This window comes from Mesoplodon bidens (assembly GCF_964165515.1).
Source record: "Mesoplodon bidens genome assembly, chromosome: 6".
In the NCBI taxonomy this organism is placed as follows: domain Eukaryota; kingdom Metazoa; phylum Chordata; class Mammalia; order Artiodactyla; family Ziphiidae; genus Mesoplodon; species Mesoplodon bidens.
This window is the reverse complement of record NC_138162.1, coordinates 71948172-71970336: the sequence shown is the minus strand read 5'-3', so window position 1 is coordinate 71970336 and position 22165 is coordinate 71948172. Positions and strand designations below refer to the sequence as shown.

Sequence of the window (22165 nt, the reverse complement as noted above, 5' to 3'; positions counted from 1 at the left end):
TACAGGCAGAACAGAGGGCTCCCTAGGTCCTTATCTTTCATATAGTCTGGTTATGTTCATGTTCCCTAGAAGATACTAAAGTGACAAGTCTGCAAAGTGGGCAGGTAGATAGCTTGGCTCCCTTTTCTTGGCTAACTCCTCTAACTATCTGCCAAGTACTGATGAGGATTTAAAGTAGGACACTGTAAATTCAAGATACTTTCAGATGTGACAAAGACACAAAGAGGAAAGATGGGAAAGCTGGGGCGAGTGTTGCCTCTACCTACTTGAAATAAGAGGTCATAAAAAAGAGATGTAGGCACCTAACAAGAGCTGAAGACTTAAATGAAATTAGGAGGATGTGGCAAGTGGATATTATGGTGTTCACAGAAAATAAGCAATGCTACCAACCTCTTTCTTTATTGTGCATTTCAAGAATGGGGAAAATGTCATTCTTATTCCACACAAACTAGTAATTCCTGTTGTTCTCTCACATTATTTTTAATTTAAAAATGAATATTTTATTTTCCCCGCCTTTATTGAGATATAATTGACATAAACCACTGTGTAAGTTTAATGTGTACAATGTGTTGATTTGATACACATATATTTTGCAACATTATTACCACCACAGGGTTAGCTAACACCTCCACTGGGTCACATAACTAAAAAGAAATATTTTAGGAATTCATTTCTGAATTATATCTTTCTTCTGATTAAATTATCACCTTGCCTTCTGGGTTTTGCAAGGTCCAGCATGGGTTACAGTACTCTCTATCTGGCCCTGTTGCTGTCATTCCATCACTCACTCACTCCACAAACATTTACTGAGCACCTCTGGGTGCCAGCCTCTGCTTTGGGTACTGGGGATTCAGAAGACAGTGGTCTTTGTCTTCCAGGTACTTGCTGCTCTCTTGCATTTTCTAGCCATGCTGGAATGATGGAGATGATTTCCTTATCCAGATGTGCTGCTTGGTATTGCACCTCTGTATCAGTCTCTCTGTTCTTTCTTCCCCTTATCATCTGGTAAGCTCTCTTCCTTTCTTCAAAATCCAAGTCAGATCTCTCCCTCCGTGGAGACGTCTCTATCTTTGACAATAATCATTCAACTCCATCTCATTGTGGTTCCTTCTTTATGTCTTTAGCAGTAGAAGATCTTTTCTGGTAGGTCCCAGTCTTTTTCACTGATGGTTGTTCTGCGAATAATTATGATTTTGGTGTGCTCATGAGAGGAGGTGAGCTTAGGGCCTTTCTACTCTGCCATCTTGGCTGATCTCTCCGTCTCCCACATATTTCTTATGCCAAGTGACCAAAACATGGGTGGTGCAAATGTTGAGTCCACAACAGTATTTTATACTATTAAAAAATATAAAAAGTAACTTATGTACAAATAAAAACATGAAAATTTCATTTCTGGAAAATTCAGAAAAAATCATTTGACAAAGGACTCATCCTACCAGATATTAAAATGGATTTTAAAGTCACAGTAATAAATTTAATACCAGAAGTTGAATAGTTAGACATACCAACAGTAGTGGAGACAGTTCAAAAGTAGATCCAAATACACCAGGACTTTAATATATTACAAAAATGGTATACCAAAGCAATGGAAAAAAGTGATGCTGTGACAAGTAGCTGGATGTGAGAGAAAGATAAAGCTGGATTTAACCTCACTCCTTGACCAAAGCAAATTCCAGACAGATCCATTTATTTGTTCATTCATTCATTTATTCCTTTATTCAATATTAAATACACATAGATACTGTGATAGGTGTTGGCATCAACACTTACAGGCAAGATTCCTCCTTGCTGAACTTACACGCTAGTAAGAAGACACGCAAAAAAAGAGTAAAGAAATACATACACATACACGTAAGTCTTAACAATAATATACTATAAGTTCTGTGAAGGACAGTCAAGAATAATTTCTCTGAGGAAAATGAGAGGAGGAGCCAGCCATGGCCAAAACAAAACAAAACAAAATAAGCCAACAGAAACCCAAAGAAAACCTTGGGAATAAGAGTGTTCTAGATAAAACAAAGAGGAAGTATAAAGGTCCTGAGGTGAGAAATGGCTTGGTAGGTATATAAAGAACAGTAAGCCAAACTCCTTACTATAGCCTAAGTGCCAATGAAGTGCTTGATGCAGGGTTCTGACTTCTCAATGTACATTTTTTTTAAAGTTCACCATGGCTGCCAGGTAGAAAATGGACTCTAGGAGGAAAAAGCAGAAGCAGGAAAAACAAGTCAGGAAACTATAGCGGTATTTCAGGCAAGAGATGATAACAGTTTGTACTTAAGTGGCAACAGTGAAAAGAAATGGGCAAAATTTAATATACTTTGAGGAAGAAAGCTCAGAAATGGTTGATATGCTTAACAAGAGAAATGAGTGAAAAGGAAGAATCAATTAAAAAATCATGTTTTTTGGCCACAGCAACTTCCCAGACAGTGGAGTCATTTGCTCAGAAGGTAAGAACAGACTTAGAAAAGGAAAGCAAAACAACAAACCTAAAGTTCAGTTTTGAACATGTTAAAATTTGAATTGGCTAACTTTTATTCAACATAGTATTGGAAGTCCTTGTCACAGTAACCAAAAAATAAAAAGAAATAAAAGGAATCCAAATTGGAAAGAAAAGTAAAACTGTCACTGTTGGCAGATGACATAATACTATACACAGAAAATCCCAAAGACACCACCAAAAACTACTAAAGCTCATCAATGAATTAAGTAAAGATGCAGAATACAAAATTAATATACAGAAATCTGTTGAGTTTCTATACACTAACAATGAACTATTGGAAAGAGAAATAAACAATCCCATTTTGTATCACATCAAAAAGAGTAAAACACCTAGGAATAAATCTAAGGAGGTAAAAGAACTGTACTTGGAAAATTATAAGACACTAATGAAAGAAACTGAAAATGACACAAACAGATGGAAAGATATTTCATGTTCGGGGACTGGAAGAATTAATATTGTTAAGATGACCATACTACCCAAAGCAATCTACAGATTCAATGCAATCCCTATCAAAATACCAATGGCATTTTTCACAGAACTAGAACAAATAATTTGAAAACTTGTATGGAAACACAAAGACACTGGAAAGCCAAAGCAATCTTGAGAGAGAAGAACAGAGCTGGAGGTATCAGGCTCCCTGACTTCAGACTATATTACAAAGCTACAGTACTCAAAGCAGTATGGTACTAGCACAAAAACAGACACATAGATCAATGGAACAGAATAGAGAGCCCAGAAATAAACCCATACACTTATGGTTAATTAATCTACAACAAAGGAGGCAAGAATATGTAACGGGGAAAAGACAGTCTCTTCAATAAGTGGTTCTGGAAGAAAATGGACAGCTTACATATAAAATAATGAAATTAGATTATTTTCTTATACCATATACAAAAATAAACTCAAAATGTATTAAAGAACTAAATGTAGGACCTCCCTGGTGGTCCAGTGGCTAAGACTCTGCTCTCCCAAAGCAGGGGGCGGGCCTGGGTTCGATCCCTGGTCAGGGAACTAGATCCCACATGCCGCAACAAAGAGTTCACTTGCTGCAACTAAAGATCCCACATGCCACAACTAAAAAAAAAAAAGATCCCGCATGCTGCAACTAAAGATCCCATGTGGCACAACGAAGATCCTGCACATGGCAACAAAGATTCCACATGCTGCAACTAAGACCCAACGCAGCCAAATAATAAATAAATAAATAAATAAATAAATAAAAGAACTAAATGTAAGATGGAAAACCATAAAACTACCAGAAGAAAACAGGGGCAGAACACTCTTTGATATAATTCATAGCAATATATTTTTAATATTTCCTTTCCTATAGCAATAGTTCCTTTCCAATATTTCCTTTCCTAAAGCAAAGGAAACAAATGTAAAACATAAAAAAAGGAACCTAACTAAACTTAACAGCTTTTGCACAGCAAAGGAAACCACCAATAAAGTGAAAAGACAACCTACTAAATGGGAGGAAATGTTTATAAATATTATGACTGATAAGGGGTTAATATCCAAAATATGTAAACTGCTCATACAACTCAATATCAAAAAAACAAACAACCCAATTAAAAAATGGGCAGAAGACCTGAATACACTTTTTTCTAAATAATACATACAGATAGCCAACAGGCACATGAAAAGATGCTCAACATTGCTAATCATCAGAGACATGGAAATCAAAATCACAGTGAGATATCATCTTACACCTGTCAGAATGGCTATTATCAAAAAGTCCACAAATAACAAATGCCGGTGAGGATGTGGAGCAAAGGGAACCCTTGTACATCATTGGTGGGAATGTAAATTGGTGCAAGTATGGAATACAGTACAGAGGTTCCTCAAAAAACTAAAAATAGAACTACCATATGATCCAGCAATTTCACTCCTAGGTATATATCCAAAGAAACTGAAAACACTAATTTGGAAAGATACATGCATCCCAATGTTCATAGCAGCATTATTTACAATCGCCAAGATATGGAAGCAACCTAAGGGTCCATCAACAGATGAGTGGATAAAAAAGATATGGTGTACATATATATACAACAGAATACTACTCAGCCATAAAAAAGAATGAAATTTCATCATCTGCAACAACAAAGATGGACATGGAGAGTATTATGCTTAGTGAAATAAGTCACACAGACAAAGACAATTACTGTATGATATCACTTATATGTGAAATCTAAAAAATAAAACAAATGAATGAATATAACAAAACAAAAACAGACTCACAGACATAGAAAACAAACTAATGTTTACCAGTGGGGACAGGGGATTAACAGGTACAAACTACTATGTATACAATAAATAAGCTACAAGGATATATTGTACAACACAGGAAATATAGCCAATATTTTATAATAGCTTTAAATGAAGTATAATCTATAAAAATTTTGTATCAGTATGTTTTATACCTGAAACTACTATTGTAAACCAACTTACACCTCAATTAAAAAAAAAGAAAAAAAGATAAAGCTTCACACAAACAGAAAAAAAGTCAAAAAACAAAAAACTGAGACACCCAGTTGAATACAAGAAACTAGTGACAGTAGTAGCCTATTTTACTAGGGGACCAGAAAAATGTAGAGGAGACATTTTTATTGTAATAATTCTTGTATTGTTTAATTTTTTGCCACTAAGATGGACACATTATTTTGTAAATTAATAAACTACCAATAAGACAAATACTAATCACTGGATTGCTAACCAAAGTCCATATACATTAGTTACACTATTTCCTTCAGATTTTCACAGTTGTTATACTTTATATGCATACTTATTTTTAATAATTTATACTTCAAATACATACTGTCAATCCCACCACCACAAGTATTTAAATGCTCCCTCCACCTTGAAATCTTTAATGATCCTATTCTCCCCAGCCTCTCTTTCACATAGAAGGCTCCTTTCTCTCAATCCCTTCAACTCTTGCTCATAAGCAGCAAGCACTGTGATTAAGCACCTGGGCTCTGGAGCCAAAGAGTCTGGATTCAAATCCAGCTTCTGCCACTAATTAGTTTGGGCAAAATAATTTTTCTGTGTCTCATTTCTTCATTTGTAAAACAGGTTATGTAAATCATTAATTACTTCAGGAGTTGTGGGGATTAAATAAGTTAATACAGATAAAGCCTTTCAAACAGAGTAACATACAATGGCATTTAATAAGGCAGCCAAAACAGTCTACCTCTACTCCTTGCTCTAAATTGGCAACTTAATCATAAGTACTGTTGAAAAGGATAGTTATAAAGTAACGAAAACATTAGGAAGTAACTTGTGTGATTGGAAACATTTTAAAATAGTTTTAAGGTATAGTCTTACTATAAATCTCACAAACTCATCATGCCATGACTGATGGCTTCAACCTATTTCTTAATGAGTTAGGCAAATTTTTTGTAAGAAGTCTTGTCATTTTTTTGTTGTTGTTGGTAGCCAAACAAAGTACTAGATAGCTAATCCACATGGCAAAAAATAAATTTCTTAAAAGAAAAAAACTACAGGGTCAAACAAACAACAAAAAAAACCATCACTACAGGGTCCTACTGTTGTTAACCCATTCATGTATAGTTTTACATGTAACAATATTCACACACAACAATCAAAGAACAAGTAAAATCAAATCTAGTAAGTGATAAGCAGAATATATGGCAAAATATGTAAACTATATGTGGAATATCCAAATTCTGTATTGAATTTGGGTGTGTATGTGAGAGTAAATGATACATATGTATACAGGTGAGAAAAAGAAGGTTAACAAGTGATATCTGATGGGAGAGGTGATTTTTATTTTTTGACATATTTCTATTTTTTTTCAAATCTTCTTCAAAGAGCATGTATTAAATAGAATGCTTAGCAGAGTATTTAGCATACAGAAAGAAATGAATAAATGTTAACTCTTAGTAAAAAAGGACTTAAACTGCTAATAAAAAATTAAAATAGGGCTTCCCTGGTGGCGCAGTGGTTGAGAGTCCGCCTGCCAATGCAGGGGACATGGGTTCGTGCCCCGGTCCGGGAAGATCCCACATGTCGCAGAGCGGCTGGGCCCGTGAGCCATGGCCACTGAGCGTGCGCCATGGTCGCTGAGCATGCGCGTTTGGAGCCTGTGTTCCGCAATGGGAGAGGCCACAAGAGTGAGAGGCCCGCATACAGCAAAAAGAAAAAAAAAAAAAAATTAAAATAGATCTCAGTTATCTTATCATTTACACACTTGCTATAAAACTTAAAAAAAAAAGACTTGGGCTTCCCTGGTGGCGCAGTGGTTGAGAGTCCGCCTGCCGATGCAGGGGACACAGGTTCGTGCCCCGGTCTGGGAAGATCCCACATACCGCGGAGCGGTTGGGCCCGTGAGCCATGGCTGTCGAGCCTGTGCGTCCGGAGCCTGTGCTCCGCAACGGGAGAGGCCACAACAGTGAGAGGCCCACATACCGCAAAAAAAAAAAAAAAAAAAAGACTTGATTTCAATTTCACTACCAACCAAATTCCCTACCATGGAATTAGTAAGTAGAGGAACTTACTAACGTACTGGCAATTGTATCACAATCAGGGATTCAGATACACTGGAGGATATAAATGGTTCTGTGGATCACCATGAAATAATGTCATATTTAATATATTTAAATGTTTCTACCATCTTTCATTTAGCATGTTATGCTATTTATTTTAAGATGATGTTCTTATAAGTATCTATCTGTTAAAAATATAGGTTTGGGTCTATAAAAACCAAGCTGTCAAATTAAGCACAACCAGCTGATATTATCAATATGTATTTGTAATTTATTAATTATACTTGTCCTATTCATTTTTTTGGTTACTGGTAAACAAAGTTGTAGAAAATAACTTGGAAGATACAGTAACTTAAGTTGGTAAAATTCTGTATTTAACATAGTTTTTTTCCTCTGAGAACTGTGAGAAGACTGAAATTATCCAATTAAAGAAACAAAACTAAGTCCAACTTAAATTATTTATTTACATATTTAAACCTAGTGTATTATCTAAATTATTTGGCAAAAGAAAATACTGTCTTTCTCTTCTTTCTAGCATTATTCTAATATTTTTGCTTAATAAAAAACATATCTTTTCAAGATCAATAAAACTAAAAGCTGGTTCTTTGAGAAGATAAACAAAACTGATAAACCGTTAGCCAGACTCATCAAGAAAAAGAGGGAGAGGACTCAAATCAATAAAATTAGAAATGAAAAAGGAGAAGTTACAAAGACACTGCAGAAATACAAAGCATCCTAAGAGACTACTACAAGCAACTCTATGCCAAAAAAATGGACAACCTTGAAGAAATGGACAAATTCTTAGAAAGGTATAACCTTCCAAGACTGGACCAGGAAGAAATAGAAAATATGAATAGACCAATCACAAGTAATGAAATTGAAACTGTGATTAAAAAATCTTCCAAAAAACAGAAGTCCAGGACCAGATGGCTTCAAACATTTAGAGAAGAGCTAACACCTATCCTTCTCAAACTCTTCCAAAATATAGCAGAGGGAGGAACACTCCCAAGCTCATTCTACAAGGCCACAATCACCCTGATACCAAAATCAGACAAAGATGTCACAAAGAAAGAAAACTACAGGCCAATATCACTGATGAACATAGATGCAAAAATCCTCAACAAAATACAAGCAAACAGAATCCAACAGCACATTAAAAGGATCATACACCATGATCAAGTGGGGTTTATTCCAGGAATGCAAGGATTCTTCAATATACGCAAGTCAATCAATGTGATACACCATATTAACAAACTGAAGGAGAAAAACCATATGATCATCTCAATAGATGCAGAGAAAGCTTTTGACAAAATTCAACACCAATTTATGATAAAACCCTGCAGAAAGTAGGCATAGAGGGAACTTTCCTCAACATAATAAAGGCCATATATGACAAATCCATAACCAACATCATCCTCAATGGTGAAAAATTGAAACCATTTCCACTAAGATCAGGAACAACACAAGGCTGCCCACTTGCACTACTATTATTCAACAGAGTTTCAGCCACAGCAATCAGAGAAGAAAAGGAAATAAAAGGAATCCAAATTGGAAAAGAAGAAGTAGAACTGTCACTGTTTGCAGATGACATAATACTATACATACAGAATCCTAAAGATGCCACCAGAAAACTACTAGGGCTAATCAATGAATGTGGTAAAGCTGCAGGATACAAAATTAATGCACAGAAATCTCTTGCATTCCTATATACTAATGATGAAAAATATAAAAGAGAAATTAAGGAAACACTGCCATTTACCACTGCAACAAAAAGAATAAAATACCTAGGAATAAACCTACCTAGGGAGACAAAACACTTGTATGCAGAAAACTATAAGATGCTGATGAAAGAAATTAAAGATGATACCAACAGATGGAGAGATATACCATGTTCTTGGATTGGAAGAATGAATATTGTGAAAATGACTATACTACCCAAAGCAATCTACAGATTCATTGTAATCCCTATCAAATTACCAATGGCATTTTTTTTTTACAGAAATAGAACAAAAAATCTTAAAATTTGTATGGAGACACAAAAGACCCCGAATAGCCAAAGCAGTCTTGAGGGAAAAAAGGAGAGCTGGAGGAATCAGACTCCCTGACTTCAGACTATACTATAAAGCTATAGTAATCAAGACAATATGGTACTGGCACAAAAACAGAAATATAGATCAATGGAACAGGATAGAAAGCCCAGAGATAAACCCACGCACCTATGGTCAACTAATCTATGACAAAGGAGGCAAGGATATACAATGGAGAAAAGACAGTCTCTTCAATAAGTGGTGCTTGGAAAACTGGACAGCTACATGTAAAAGAATTAAATTAGAACACTCCCTAACACCATACACAAAAATAAACTCAAAATGGATTAGAGACCTAAATCTAAGACTGGACACTATAAAACTCTTAGAGGAAAACATAGGAAGAACACTCTTTGACATAAATCACAGAAAGATCTTTTTTGATCAACCTCCTAGAGTAATGGAAATAAAAACAAAAATAAACAAATGGGACCTAATGAAACTGAAAAGCTTTTGCACAGCATAGGAAACCATAAACAAGACAAAAAGACACCCCTCAGAATGGGAGAAATTATTTGCAAAAGAATCAACGGACAAAGGATTAATCGTCAAAACATATAAACAACTCATGCAGCTCAATATTAAAAACACAAACCAATCCAAAAATGGGCAGAAGACCTAAATACACAGTTCTCCAAAGAAGACATACAGATGGCCAAGAAGCACATGAAAAGCTGCTCAACATCACTAATTATTAGAGAAATGCAAATCAAAACTACAGTGAGGTATCACCTCACACCAGTTAGAATGGGCATCATCAGAAAATCTACAAACAACAACTGCTGGAGAGGGTGTGGAGAAAAGGGAACCCTCTTGCACTGTTGGTGGGAATGTAAGTTGATACAGCCACTATGGAAAACAGTATGGAGGTTCCTTAAAAAACTAAAAATAGAATTACCATATGCCCCAGCAATCCCACTACTGGGCATATACCCAGAGAAAACTGTAATTCAAAAAGACACATGCACCCCAGTGTTCAATGCAGCACTATTTACAATAGCCAGGTCATGGAAGCAACCTAAATGCCCATCTACAGACGAATGGATAAAGAAGATGTGGCACATATATACAATGGAATATTATTCAGCCATAAAAAGGAATGAAATTGGGTCATTTGTAGAGATGTGGATGGACCTAGAGACTGTCATACAGAGTGAACTAAGTCAGAAAGAGAAAAACAAATATCATATATTAACGCATATATGTGGAACCTAGAAAAATGGTACAGATGAACCGGTTTGCAGGGCAGAAATTGAGACACAGAAGTAGAGAACAATCGTATTGACACCAAGGGGGGAAAGTGGCAGGGGGTGGGGGTGTGATGAATTGGGAGATTGGGATTGACAGGTATACACTGATGTGTATAAAATGGAAGACTAATTTTAAAAAAATATCTTTTCAGATACATTTCTATATAATCTGCTAAGGGAAGAAAGATCAAAAATTAAAATTAAGAAAGGTGAAAATTAAGGGATGGGAAAAATCAAATTGACGTTAGTTTTCTCTTCTAATTCATCTCATCTATGTGTCCCTTGTAACTCTCTAGCTTGAAAGCTTGAAATTTAATAACTCACTAATATGGAATATCATATTCTTTATTAGCACAGCATATTAGGCCCTCTATGATCTGGCTCCATAAGCTGGCCCTTCCAGTCACAGCTGTCATTACTTTTCTATATATAACTAGCACTCTAGCCAAACTAAACTACTGACCATTCCCTAGCTATATACAGTGACTTTTTTGCCTTTGCACTTTTGAATATGCTATTTTTGTTGCCTGGAATGACCTCTACATCAACTTAGTTTATCAACTCCTGTCTTTCCGTTTTCATCTTGAATCCCTCTACACTGCCTATCAAATAATAAGCACTGTAAATATATGTTGAATATAAGGAACAGTACCTGTCTTACTACATTAACCATACACTACCTTCTATTATGCTTTTAAATACTGTACCCATCCCTTAAGAGAGGATATGGTACCTGAATTCAACCCAATTAATACATACTGAGTTTCTCTGCACTTGAAGAGCTAATTTCTAGAAATACAGAAATGCATAAGAAAATCTTAAACTTTGGTGAGGCAAACAGATAACTTCAATATCATGGTATTCAAAAACTTCAATACAAATCATACGAATACAAAAAGTGGGTTAAGAACAGAGGAATATAACTAACCCAAGCTGAAAAGAAGAGGGGGGATGAAATGTGCAAAGTTTTCCTGAGGAGATGACTGCTGAGTCTTTTAAAAACAAGCAGCAATTCTGACTTGATATAACTGAATATTTATTTGATTTTTATTAGCTCATTTATTTCATTAGTTCAAGAATTACCAAACAACTAACATCATAATACAGATAGACAGATACATCACTACCATAAATTTTTTAAGTGTTATAACCAAATGCAAAACAATGAATCACAGAATACAGTGAAAAAGGCAATTAATTCTGTATCAGGCTTCATAGAGGAAGTAAAATCTAAGCTGAGCCTCAGAAAATAATTAGGATTTCATTAGACACAGAAAAAAGAAACAGACAAGTATACAAGAAGGCACTCCAGATGTTTTGAAATTGCTCTGAATTTGATGAAGTTAACGGCCAATGACTGTAAATGAAATTCTAGAGAAAGCCAATGTCTAGTTCAACACAAGTGTCACTGGCAAAACCAGAATTAAACTCACTTTACTCACAAAGTTAAGACATCTTCAGTACAGTAAGCCATATATTAATTCTTTCAGAGTCCTAGAATAACAAGGGGGCTATTTCCAGGACATTTTTCCTCTTAATTTAATGCAGAGCAAAACTATTACTTAACAGAGTTAAGTCTCTTTGAACACCTAATAGAATAAACACAGGCATAACATAAGAATATTTATCTTCAGGTACTATTCAAATTCTGTTATTTCTGTTAAAGGCCTAATTTTTCCTTCAATTGATTGGAATTTTCTCTAACCAAACATCATCATAATTTATTGGATGTTTGTTAATTCTGTGGTTTAAAACTATGGTTCTTAAGCCTTTTTTGGCTCTGTGCTCCTCTGCTGACCTAATAAAGTTCTGCACCCTCTCCCTAGAAGAACTAAAATGTAGGCACCTGCGCATACTCCCACACACACTTTGGCATAGTGTATGGAGTAGGGGATGTTTTAGAACTCTAATTAAAGACTTTAAACTTTATAAAGGTTTCAATTCATACTGAACTATAAAAGAGAAACACAAAATTTAAAAATCAACCAAAAGACTATGAGGTCAATCAGTACATTACTCTGCCTGATATAGTGCAGAGTAATGCTATGAGAGCTAACCTTGCATCTCCTTTCATTGCTCCCCCAAATCAAATGAGAAACACAAAGAATAGCATTATTATCCACAGCTGATATATGATGTAAGATCATACAAATAGGTTTAAATGAATAAAAGCAACAGAAATAGAGTCTTAGGTCTTTAACTTAAGGCTTTTTAAAATTTTGGTACTATTTAACACATTAGCCCTATGTAACAGAGATTACTCATAGAATACTTCAACATAATTCTAAATTAAAATAGAGATTGCTCTGTGTAATAGTCTATGACAACCACATGACTTCCAAGGTCTTTCCATTCTTTAGTAGCATACCTCCTCACCCCTCCTCCAACACTATCCCTCACTTGTTACCACTTACTTCTTCAAGCTGTATTCCACACGAAGACATGAATATATGAATCTGCTTCTTAATTCTCTACTACCTTCTCTTCATTCTATAACCCAAAATACAATTCTAATACAGGTTGACAAGTATAAAAGCAGTGATAAAAAAAATACTTCAATGAGGGAAAAAATTTTAATTCTGATGGGAAATCAATCATGAAACAGTGTTACTATATCCTGAAGTATCACTCCTAGAACTTTATTGTACATAAAAATCATTTATGGAGTTTATTAAAAGTAGCTTCCTAATCCCCACTCTGAGATTCTGAGTTAACAGATTTAAATATGCTATTCTGGGACCAAGGAATCTGCCTTTAACACAATTTTACGCTGGTGATCTGGGAAACACCTTTTGAGAGACAAGCCCCAGACACCTTTGAAAATGACCTGTAGACCTTATAACCACTTAATTCTAAATCAACATGTATAGAAGTCAAACAGCAACAAGCCAAGCAGAAAAAGTCCCTGCCCTCATAGATTTTATATTCTAGTAAAAGAGAAGAAAAAGATATATAATTAAATCATATTATATGTGAGGTTGCAATAAATGCTATGAAAGAAAACAAAGAAGCTTAAGACAGAGGGAAAGCCTTGCAGATAAGGCAGCAACAACAGAAGAAAGGAGGGAACCAAGAAACTAGTTTATCTGTGGGAAGAAGGCCAAATTTAAACCTGCTTTTCCTCAAGCACAGTATTCAAGAGAGACATAAAATGTTTTCAGGGGCTTCCCGGTGGCACAGTGGTTAACAATCTGCCTGCCAATGCAGGGGACACGGGTTCAAGCCCTGGCCCGGGAAGATCCCACATGCTGCAGAGAAACTAAGCCCGTGCACCACAACTACTGAGCCTGCGCTCTAGAGCCCGCAAGCCACAACTACTGAAGCCACAACTACTGAGCCCGCATGTCACAACTACTGAGCCCGCGTGCCACAACTACTGAAGCCTGCATGCCCCACAACAAAGAGTAGCCCCCACTCGCCCCTACCAGAGAAAGCCTGCGCACAGCTACAAAGACCCAACGCAGCCAAAAAAAAAATTAAAAAGAAGAAATGTTTTCAATTTTGTTTACTGCTTATATTCTAATATTTTTATCTTCCAATTTTAGTAATTTGGATGTTAAAAATTGGGCTTGTGGGCTAACATGGAAACAATCTATATTTATAACTATTTCTAAGGGAAAACGTTTCTGTGTAATAAGTTTTTGAGATGATTTCTCTTCTCAGCACAAAATGAAATGGATTTGTTCTTATTTTTAGAACAAACATGAGAATAGACCCTGAATTCACTAGGAATTGTATATTTAGCAGAATCTTGGTATCCTTTACTGTATTTGTTAGGCAATCTACCATCGAAATTGAAAAGCAGTTTAAAAACATAAAGCATGAAATGCCACAGGGAAAATCCTGCATGCACATTTTCTAAGAGAGATTTTCTTTTTGATCTCAACCTCAAAAAGCTGAGAATGTACACCATTATCATAAAAGTCAATGTACTAGGCTAGTATAGATTGTAAAACTGAAACAAAACTGTTTACCTTTAAAGCTTTTGCAAACCCAAACTGTAGTTATTATAAACTGGGATGTTACCACTTGAAGAAATGGTATCTAGCAGATGAGATGTATCTGAAAGAGAAAGGGGGCTATCTCTTGGAAAGAGAAGATCCAAAAAACACTTCGTCTGCTAAATAGCAACTCAAACACTTTCTGCATTATATCTTGGCAATGTTTTTTCACTGATTCTAATTTAGAAGGCTTAAACTCCCACTAAAGAGCAACATTAGTAAAGTAGTACTTACAAAGTATAGCAAGAGGTAAATAGTTTTACCTTAAACTGGTTTATCTCAATCTGTATTCTCATCTTTTTTTTTTTTTATCTTTTAGAGGGATGCCTAGACAGAAATGAAAAGGTCTAAATCCCCAGATGTACTAACATTTGAGGAGATATAAAAGAAGCTATCAGAGAGTTATTTTTGTCTGAAGGTACATTCAGATGGCTCTACTCAAAAGCTTTAAATATGAAAGTTTGGGGTGAGTTCTTAGCACAAGCTATTCCAAGCCTTTAAAACTGCACTTGCAGAATCTGTAGATTTTAAGTTTTGAATGGTATTATAAAAAATAACAACAGCGGGCTTCCCTGGTGGCGCAGTGGTTGAGAGTCCGCCTGCCGATGCAGGGGACACGGGTTCGTGCCCCGGTCTGGGAAGATCCCACATGCCGTGGAGCGGCTGGGCCCGTGAGCCATGGCCGCTGAGCCTGCACATCCGGAGCCTGTGCTCCACAATGGGAGAGGCCACAACAGTGAGAGGCCCGCGTACTGCAGAAAAAAAAAAAAAAAAACAACAGTAACACATGGTCATTGTAGAAAAACAGTAGAAGGTGGAAGGGAAAATTAATCATCCACAGCTGTACCACCCAGTTACAACATTTAACATGACTGTACTGCCTTAAAACTTTGATGATACATATTTTTAACCCAATTCTTATTCAAAGTTGTAAATACTAATTGCCTTTAAATAAAACCTTTTATTAACTATAAAAGTAATATGCTTATTATAGAAAATCTAGGACACACAGAAAATTAAAAGAAGAAAATGAAAAATACCCAGGATCTTTCTACTTAGCAATAACCACTATTAACACTTCATTGGTCTTCCTAAGTCTTTTCGCAAAGTGTATATGCTTAATATCCTGACTTTTAAGCACGATTAATTTTGAAACATTCACGGGTCCCAGGTGGAAGGTGATATAACAAAGGGCTTGGTTATATATAATACTACCATTGGGGTTTATTAGTGTTTCTCATTAAAAAAAAAAAGGAACAACTACTTCAAGTAATTTAATATATATTTTAAAGATTCATATTATTATGGAAGTTCCTTGGAAATGAAAACAGCTATTATTTGTTCTCTAATCCTGTGGAGAGAGCCTAGAGATGATTTGAAAACTAAAACACAAATATGAAAAGGACCTAATCTTCTCTCCAAAAACATGATTTCTTTTCTCTGCTCTAATTTTTTTCTTAGAAATAAAAATAAATACAAGGGCACAAATACAATGAGAAACGAACTTTAAGGCAAAACACACTACAACCTATTAGGGCATTTTTACTGTATTAGATCTAAATCATTTCCAAATTATTATTTTCAAATGGAACCAAATCTCCTAAAATACTAAAGTCTGTAAGTTTACTATATTCCAACTAACACCTTTTATTTATTCCAGAATAAACTCTTTTCAGCTTCTTTAACTGCCTCTTCTCAATTAAGTATTTCAGCTTTTAATACACATTATACACACTTCAATCATATTTTTCTAATCTTTCCAAATTTAAGATAGTCAATCCTTACACAAAGTTCTGCCTTTGGTCCCCTTGTTTTTTTTACTATACTCTGTCCTGGGCAATCTCATTCCCTCCCATTTCTTCAACCATCATCCTTCTGCAGGTTAATTCCTCATTAAACACCTCTAATCTAGCCCTAGTCACTCTGCTGAGCTCCATATTCCGCCTTCTAATAATTCTGAGCAGCACATCTTCAAATGCATGCTCCTCTCACATTCCCTCGGCATCACCATCACCTGGGCTCAAATTTATTTTGGCCCTCATCCTCTCCATCACACCCACATCCAATAGCTTGCCATTATACCACTTCTACTTGCTGAATTTACTTCTCTTGTATCCTTATTTATTATGTTTTTACTGCTTATTATATCTTGATGGTATTAACTCCAGAGCCTTCTAATTGGTTTCCTTTCTCCATTCTCTCTCCTTCCATTTCAGCCTTCAAACCTCAAAATACTAGTAAAATCATGTCACTCCCTTAGCTAAAACCCGTGATGAATCTACACTGTCTACATTCTCAATTCCTTAGCAAGCAAACAAGGCCCTCCATAATTAGTCCCAGCTTACCTTTCTAGACTTATCTGCCATGACAGTACCTCATCATCCTACACTCTAACCAACCACTGGGTATAAACTATTCCTCTGGAATACGCTGTACTCTCCTGCTTCCATACATGTAATTGTTTACCTACCACCTTGAAGTAAGGGATAAAGTCATGTCTGTCATTGTAACTACAGGGCTTTACATACTACTTATCATAGCATAGGTCAAATAATTGTTTAATGAACTCCTCAACATCACCTATCAATAGTCTACTCACCTTCCAAAATTATGACCTCTAGAATAAAATCTAATAAAGTATTTTTCGATGCCAACTTCCCCAACTCCCCAGAGTAGTTGATCCCTCCTCTGCACTCTAACACTCTATAATAAAGCTTATCACAGTAGTCCTCAGAGCATGCACGCTTAGAATATACAGCTGATCCTTGAACAACAGGGGTTTTAACTGCGTGAGTCCACTTATACGCAGATCTTTTTCAATAGTAAATACTATAGCACTACAGGATCCTCAGCTGACTGAATCCACGGATGCAGAACCCCAGATAGGGAGGAACCAAGTATACAGACAGCCTACGGAGGGCCAAGTTAGACACAGATTTTTGACTGCATTGAAACCAAGATATACCATCAAAAATCCAAAAGTGATTATGTTCTCCCTGTTTGTAGGGAGAAAAACCTTAGGTACTAGATAGAATCTCGTCAATTAACGGTTTCCTTCCATAATTTGTTTTAAGCCTTTTGTATCCCCTAGCAAAAAATCATACAACTAAATATATCAATATTTCAGGATATTCTGCAAGCAGTCCCATGACTTCCAGGTGTTCTGACAATGGAACAAGTTTGAAAATCAGTTTTAACACATTTTACATTTTACCATAACTGTGTATGTACCCTTTTACAAACTTCTTGGGCCAGGAATTGTCCCTTAAGTCATAGAACAAAGCAGGTGCTCAATAAATGTCTTGTTAGTTGAAATCCTTCATCCTTTCATCACTGCACTTAAACATTTTCTGAACCTTCTTAAATAGCACTTTTTTTTTGAAGAATGGCAACTATAATAAATAGAACTACATGGAGTATCAAGCTCTAACATTCTGTAGTTCTGAACAAGAAGCAAATCCAGATTCTATTACCAAAGGGCGCCAATTTTTAGATTTACATTAAAAAGACAGAATTACAGAATCCAGTGGGGATGGGGGAGTTGGACTACTAGGGAATAAGAAGCACCTTGTTAAAATTCCCAATTACTTTCTAGATTTTGATCTTAATTGAGAATAAACATGTCAACAAATTTCAAATTTAACTGAGGAGGAGATTAAAATCAGTGTACAAAATCCATTTGTACTTCAATTACTACTTGTACTTGGAAATCTCTATTTTTAAATTTTTGAGGTTTCATGATGATGCTTTTGTACTCTCATGCCCAACTAAAAAGCAATTACAAAACTAAATAATCTTTAGCTGTATTTTAAGAAAGGCTTTTTTTAACAGCCCATTACATGTACCACTTTTTAACAACTTAATTCAGAAATCAACTATAATTTTAACAAGGATATATAATATTCAAGCTTATTTTCACCAAAATATTATTTTAAATGGCCAAAATTAAAATTTCAAGTTCAGCACTGTTGGGGTCACTGGCGCATCAATGCCTCTTCTATAACTACAAGCTTTTAAAACTACATAGCAATATTCTTAAAGCTTTCAAAAATATTTTAATCTTTTATAGATCATATACATGTAGTCCTATTATAACACCACAAAAAGCAGACCAAAAAATTTAGAACTTTTAACAGGATAAAACAAAAATAGAATATACTAAAGTTGTGATATTTTCTTCCCTCTCCCCAATTGACCATCCTGCATACCTCCTAGAAAGCAGACACTACCCTGGAGAGACCATACTGTAGCCAGACGAAGTACCTGTAGTTCCCAGAAACACTATGCTGTTCCATGCCTTGCATTTACTGTAGTTCAGCATTCTGGAATGCCCCTCTCAAACCCTCCAAAAAAAATCCAGAAGCAATCTTCAACTTCTTTAAGAATCAGTTCAAGTATAAACTTCTCTATACCTTTTAACTCCATTATAGAATCATCATCTTTTTAAGCATCTGTTTCCCTACTCAACTATATACCACTTAAGAGTAGGGAACTTCTCTTTTGATATCAGGGCTCTGAATGTCTAGCTCTGGCAGATACATATTTGTACAATCAACACTCTCATAGCATAGATGAAGAAACTGAGATTTAAGTTATACAATGCGCCCAAGGTACTAATGCCATTGGGTTGCTCTGTAATGATAATGCGGCACCCTCTATATCTAACGTATGTGATTTCTTGCTCACTAAAAGGCTCAGTAGTGTATGGAGCAGCTGTAAAATTCTCCTTACAGTAAATTTCAAAATAAGGGTTAATTCAATATCTTACAAACATATACTAGAAGACAAAAGAGAACAAATGATAATATCTAAGTGATTGGTTTTTATTACTAAAATACCATATACCCCTTATTTATAAATAAGGTATCTGAGTCACCTATTTGCTGAAAATCATACTCATGTGACCAGTCTATAGAATATTGTTCTGGAGCATCTATATTTACTAATTGCATACAAAACTGTTATAACCTATGGGTTTCTGAAAGTTGTGCCCACTCAAAGCATTTATTTAGTAATGACTCAGATTGCAGGCTAGTACAGAAAAAGAAATGATTTCCTAGTATCTACAAGTGTGGTTTGTCAAATCTATTATTTACAAAATGCTTGTATACATCAAATACAAAAAAATTGAGGAAGTCAAAATTTTAATTATCTCTTTGAGACCATCACATTACTTTTTGCTACTAAACTGCAAGAATTTTCTCTCTCTTGGACTAAGAACATCAGAAATACATTATTATGTTTATAAACAAAAGAATGTTTTAAGTTTAAGTTCTAAGTATGGATTCTATTAGATCATATGGGAATACAGTATTCTGAACATTAGTCACTAGGAATGATTCAAAGCATTCAGAAATTTACCTTTATGTAAAGAGAAACAGTCTCCCTGCTCTTTTGCAGGGCTTAAGAAACACTATATACAAAATGCTTCTGAAAACACCTGTAATTTATTCAAACCTATAAGCAACTTCTTAGCACTTTGATGCAGCCATTCTCCAGCCTCATTCTAAATACCCGTTTCCAATCTGTAAAACTAGATGCTTGGACTAGAACTCTATGGTTTCTTCCAGGTCTAAAATCTTGTGACATCAATTTGGAAGATATTTTACTACTTAAAAATAATGACGTGTGAAAGGACTGTTTCTTATGTGAGTCATAACTACAAAACACCGTGGAGACAAGGGTAACGAACACACTACACAAATATAATGTCGCGAAATAAAATATTAAAAGTAATATACAAGACAAACTTAGGAATTATTCTATTACCAAATAATCCTACATTATGAATGGACTCAAGAAGAGGCTCCTTAGTTTAAATACAGCTGCCCTAATGAGTCAAGCGCTATGTTAACCGTTGTTTTCAGTGAAAGAAGTCACTGATAGTCTCGAAAACAGCATATGGGAAGCCAGTGACAGATTAGATTATTTTAAAGTTACAGCTAAAATCAAGGACCAAAAAATTAACACAACTTTTCAGGAGCTATTAGATGAAAGCACTAGAACACTTTCCAGTTTCAGATATGAGAATATTCATTTTATTCAGCTACCACTACTAGCATTATAATGATTAAAACTTATCTTGGGCTAACTATATGGGACTGGCACTTTCGACTTTACATTTATTAATGCATTTAATCCTACAGCAACCCATTAATTAGGTACTGTCATTATGCCCATTTTACGGATGAAGAAACTGAGGCAAAAAAGGTAAAGTGACTTGTTCAAGTTCACTTCCACTAGTAAAGCGTCAAACAACTGGTTCACTTCAACCACGATTTCCAACAACATTCAATTATTTTTCTATTCCTGAAGAATTTCCGATAGAGAAATTAATTTGGCTCATTATCAATTACAGAATTATAAATTAATACGTGTATTTTAGTAGCCTCCTGTGTTATATTATTTCCTCTTACGAAAGAAAAATAATTGACTCTGGACATATGGGTGGAGTATACCAAGAGCATCATGCCATCTGAACTGCCTGTGACTTCTGGTAGAATAGATACCAATACCTAAACGTATTAAAAATTTTGTGTTGATGCAAAAATTCAGTCAGCTCAGATGAAGCTGAGAGAAAAGACCAGGAGTACGCCACAATAATTGTTAACCATTTAATTACACGCTATAAAATCTCCGATGGCCGACTTGAGCAGTAAAATTATTTTAACAGTTTGAAACCACCTTTTTACATGAGCCAGAATTAATTTTCTAACGGTATTTCATTCCAAAAACGTTTAAAATTTTCTTGCCAAAACTGTCTAAAAGTTGCAGGTCCAACTTCCATCCCACTTAAACTTTTCCTCTCCCTACTCCTGTAATTCTTCCTATGGGCACCATTTCACTTTACTTCTAAAAACTTTACCTGCTTTTCGGCACTCGGGACTCGGCTTCCGTCTCAGCTTCTTCAAGTCTGGGCGTCGGGTTCTTTCAGCCCACACCCACCACACCCCTGCGGGCCCCCGCCCAGCGCTGCTCCTCCTCCCGGGGTTCTCCAGCACCGACTCAGCACCTATCAGCGACGCCCCCCGGCCCCTGGCCCAACCCATCCTCGGACACGTGCGAGGGTGTGTTTGTGTCAGTCCGTCAGGGACGGGGCTCACTCACCGAGACAGAAGCGCCAACTTCTGCTCCAGCATCATCTCCAGCTTCTGGCCCTGTTTGGAGATCCAGTGGTCCACTCCATGCAGGCGGTAGCACGTCTCCAGCATCAACCTGAAGTCCGCCACGAACTCGGTGATGCCCCCGTATTGGCCGCTGGCGAACTTCTCCTCCATCTTCAGCAGACACATGCCCTTCCCGGGCTGCTGCCGGAGGGCGCGACTGCCCCGGCCCCCGCTGCGCGGCCCCTCGGCCGCCTCCTCCTCCCCAGTGGCAACGCCCCCCAAGGGCTGCAGGAAGGGGGAGGTGAGGCCTCGGTGCTTCTCCTGCAGAAACTCGCCCAGGATGCGGTAACCCTGCTGCAGCTCGTAGGTCAGCTCCTGCTCCTTGCAGCCACCGCCCCCGACCACCATCGCCTCCTCCTCCTCCTGGTCGTCCGCGTCCTCCCTCGAAGAGGCACTCCTTCCTCGGGCCGGCCCTGAGGCCGGGGCCGCCGCTGCCACCAACTCGTCGTCGTCCTCTTCCTCGGCCGCCGGTGGCGGCCGCTCCTCCTCCCCGGCCGGCTCCATCTCCCCCGGCGTCCCGGGCACGCTCATGCCCCCGGCAGGCCCAGCTTGGGCGGTGTGGAGCGGACGCTCGAGGCGCCGGGGCACGCGTGAGCGCGGGCCGCTTCCTCAGGGCTCGGCTGCGCCGCGCAGCCCCAGCCGCATTGGGCCTCGCT

The 22165-nt window shown here is 36.8% G+C and overlaps 1 protein-coding gene across 3 annotated transcripts in view; it reads right to left on the bottom strand.

Moving 5' to 3' along the window:
• Positions 1-22165, bottom strand: part of BRD10 (bromodomain containing 10) — a 106577-nt gene extending 84412 nt beyond the window's left edge. For all 3 annotated transcript variants that reach the window (XM_081236219.1, XM_081236220.1, XM_081236221.1), the window contains exon 1: positions 21451-22165. In XM_081236219.1, coding sequence (XP_081092345.1) covers positions 21451-22040 — 590 coding nt within the window. In that variant the 5' untranslated portion in view covers positions 22041-22165. The remainder of the gene's footprint in view (positions 1-21450) is intronic.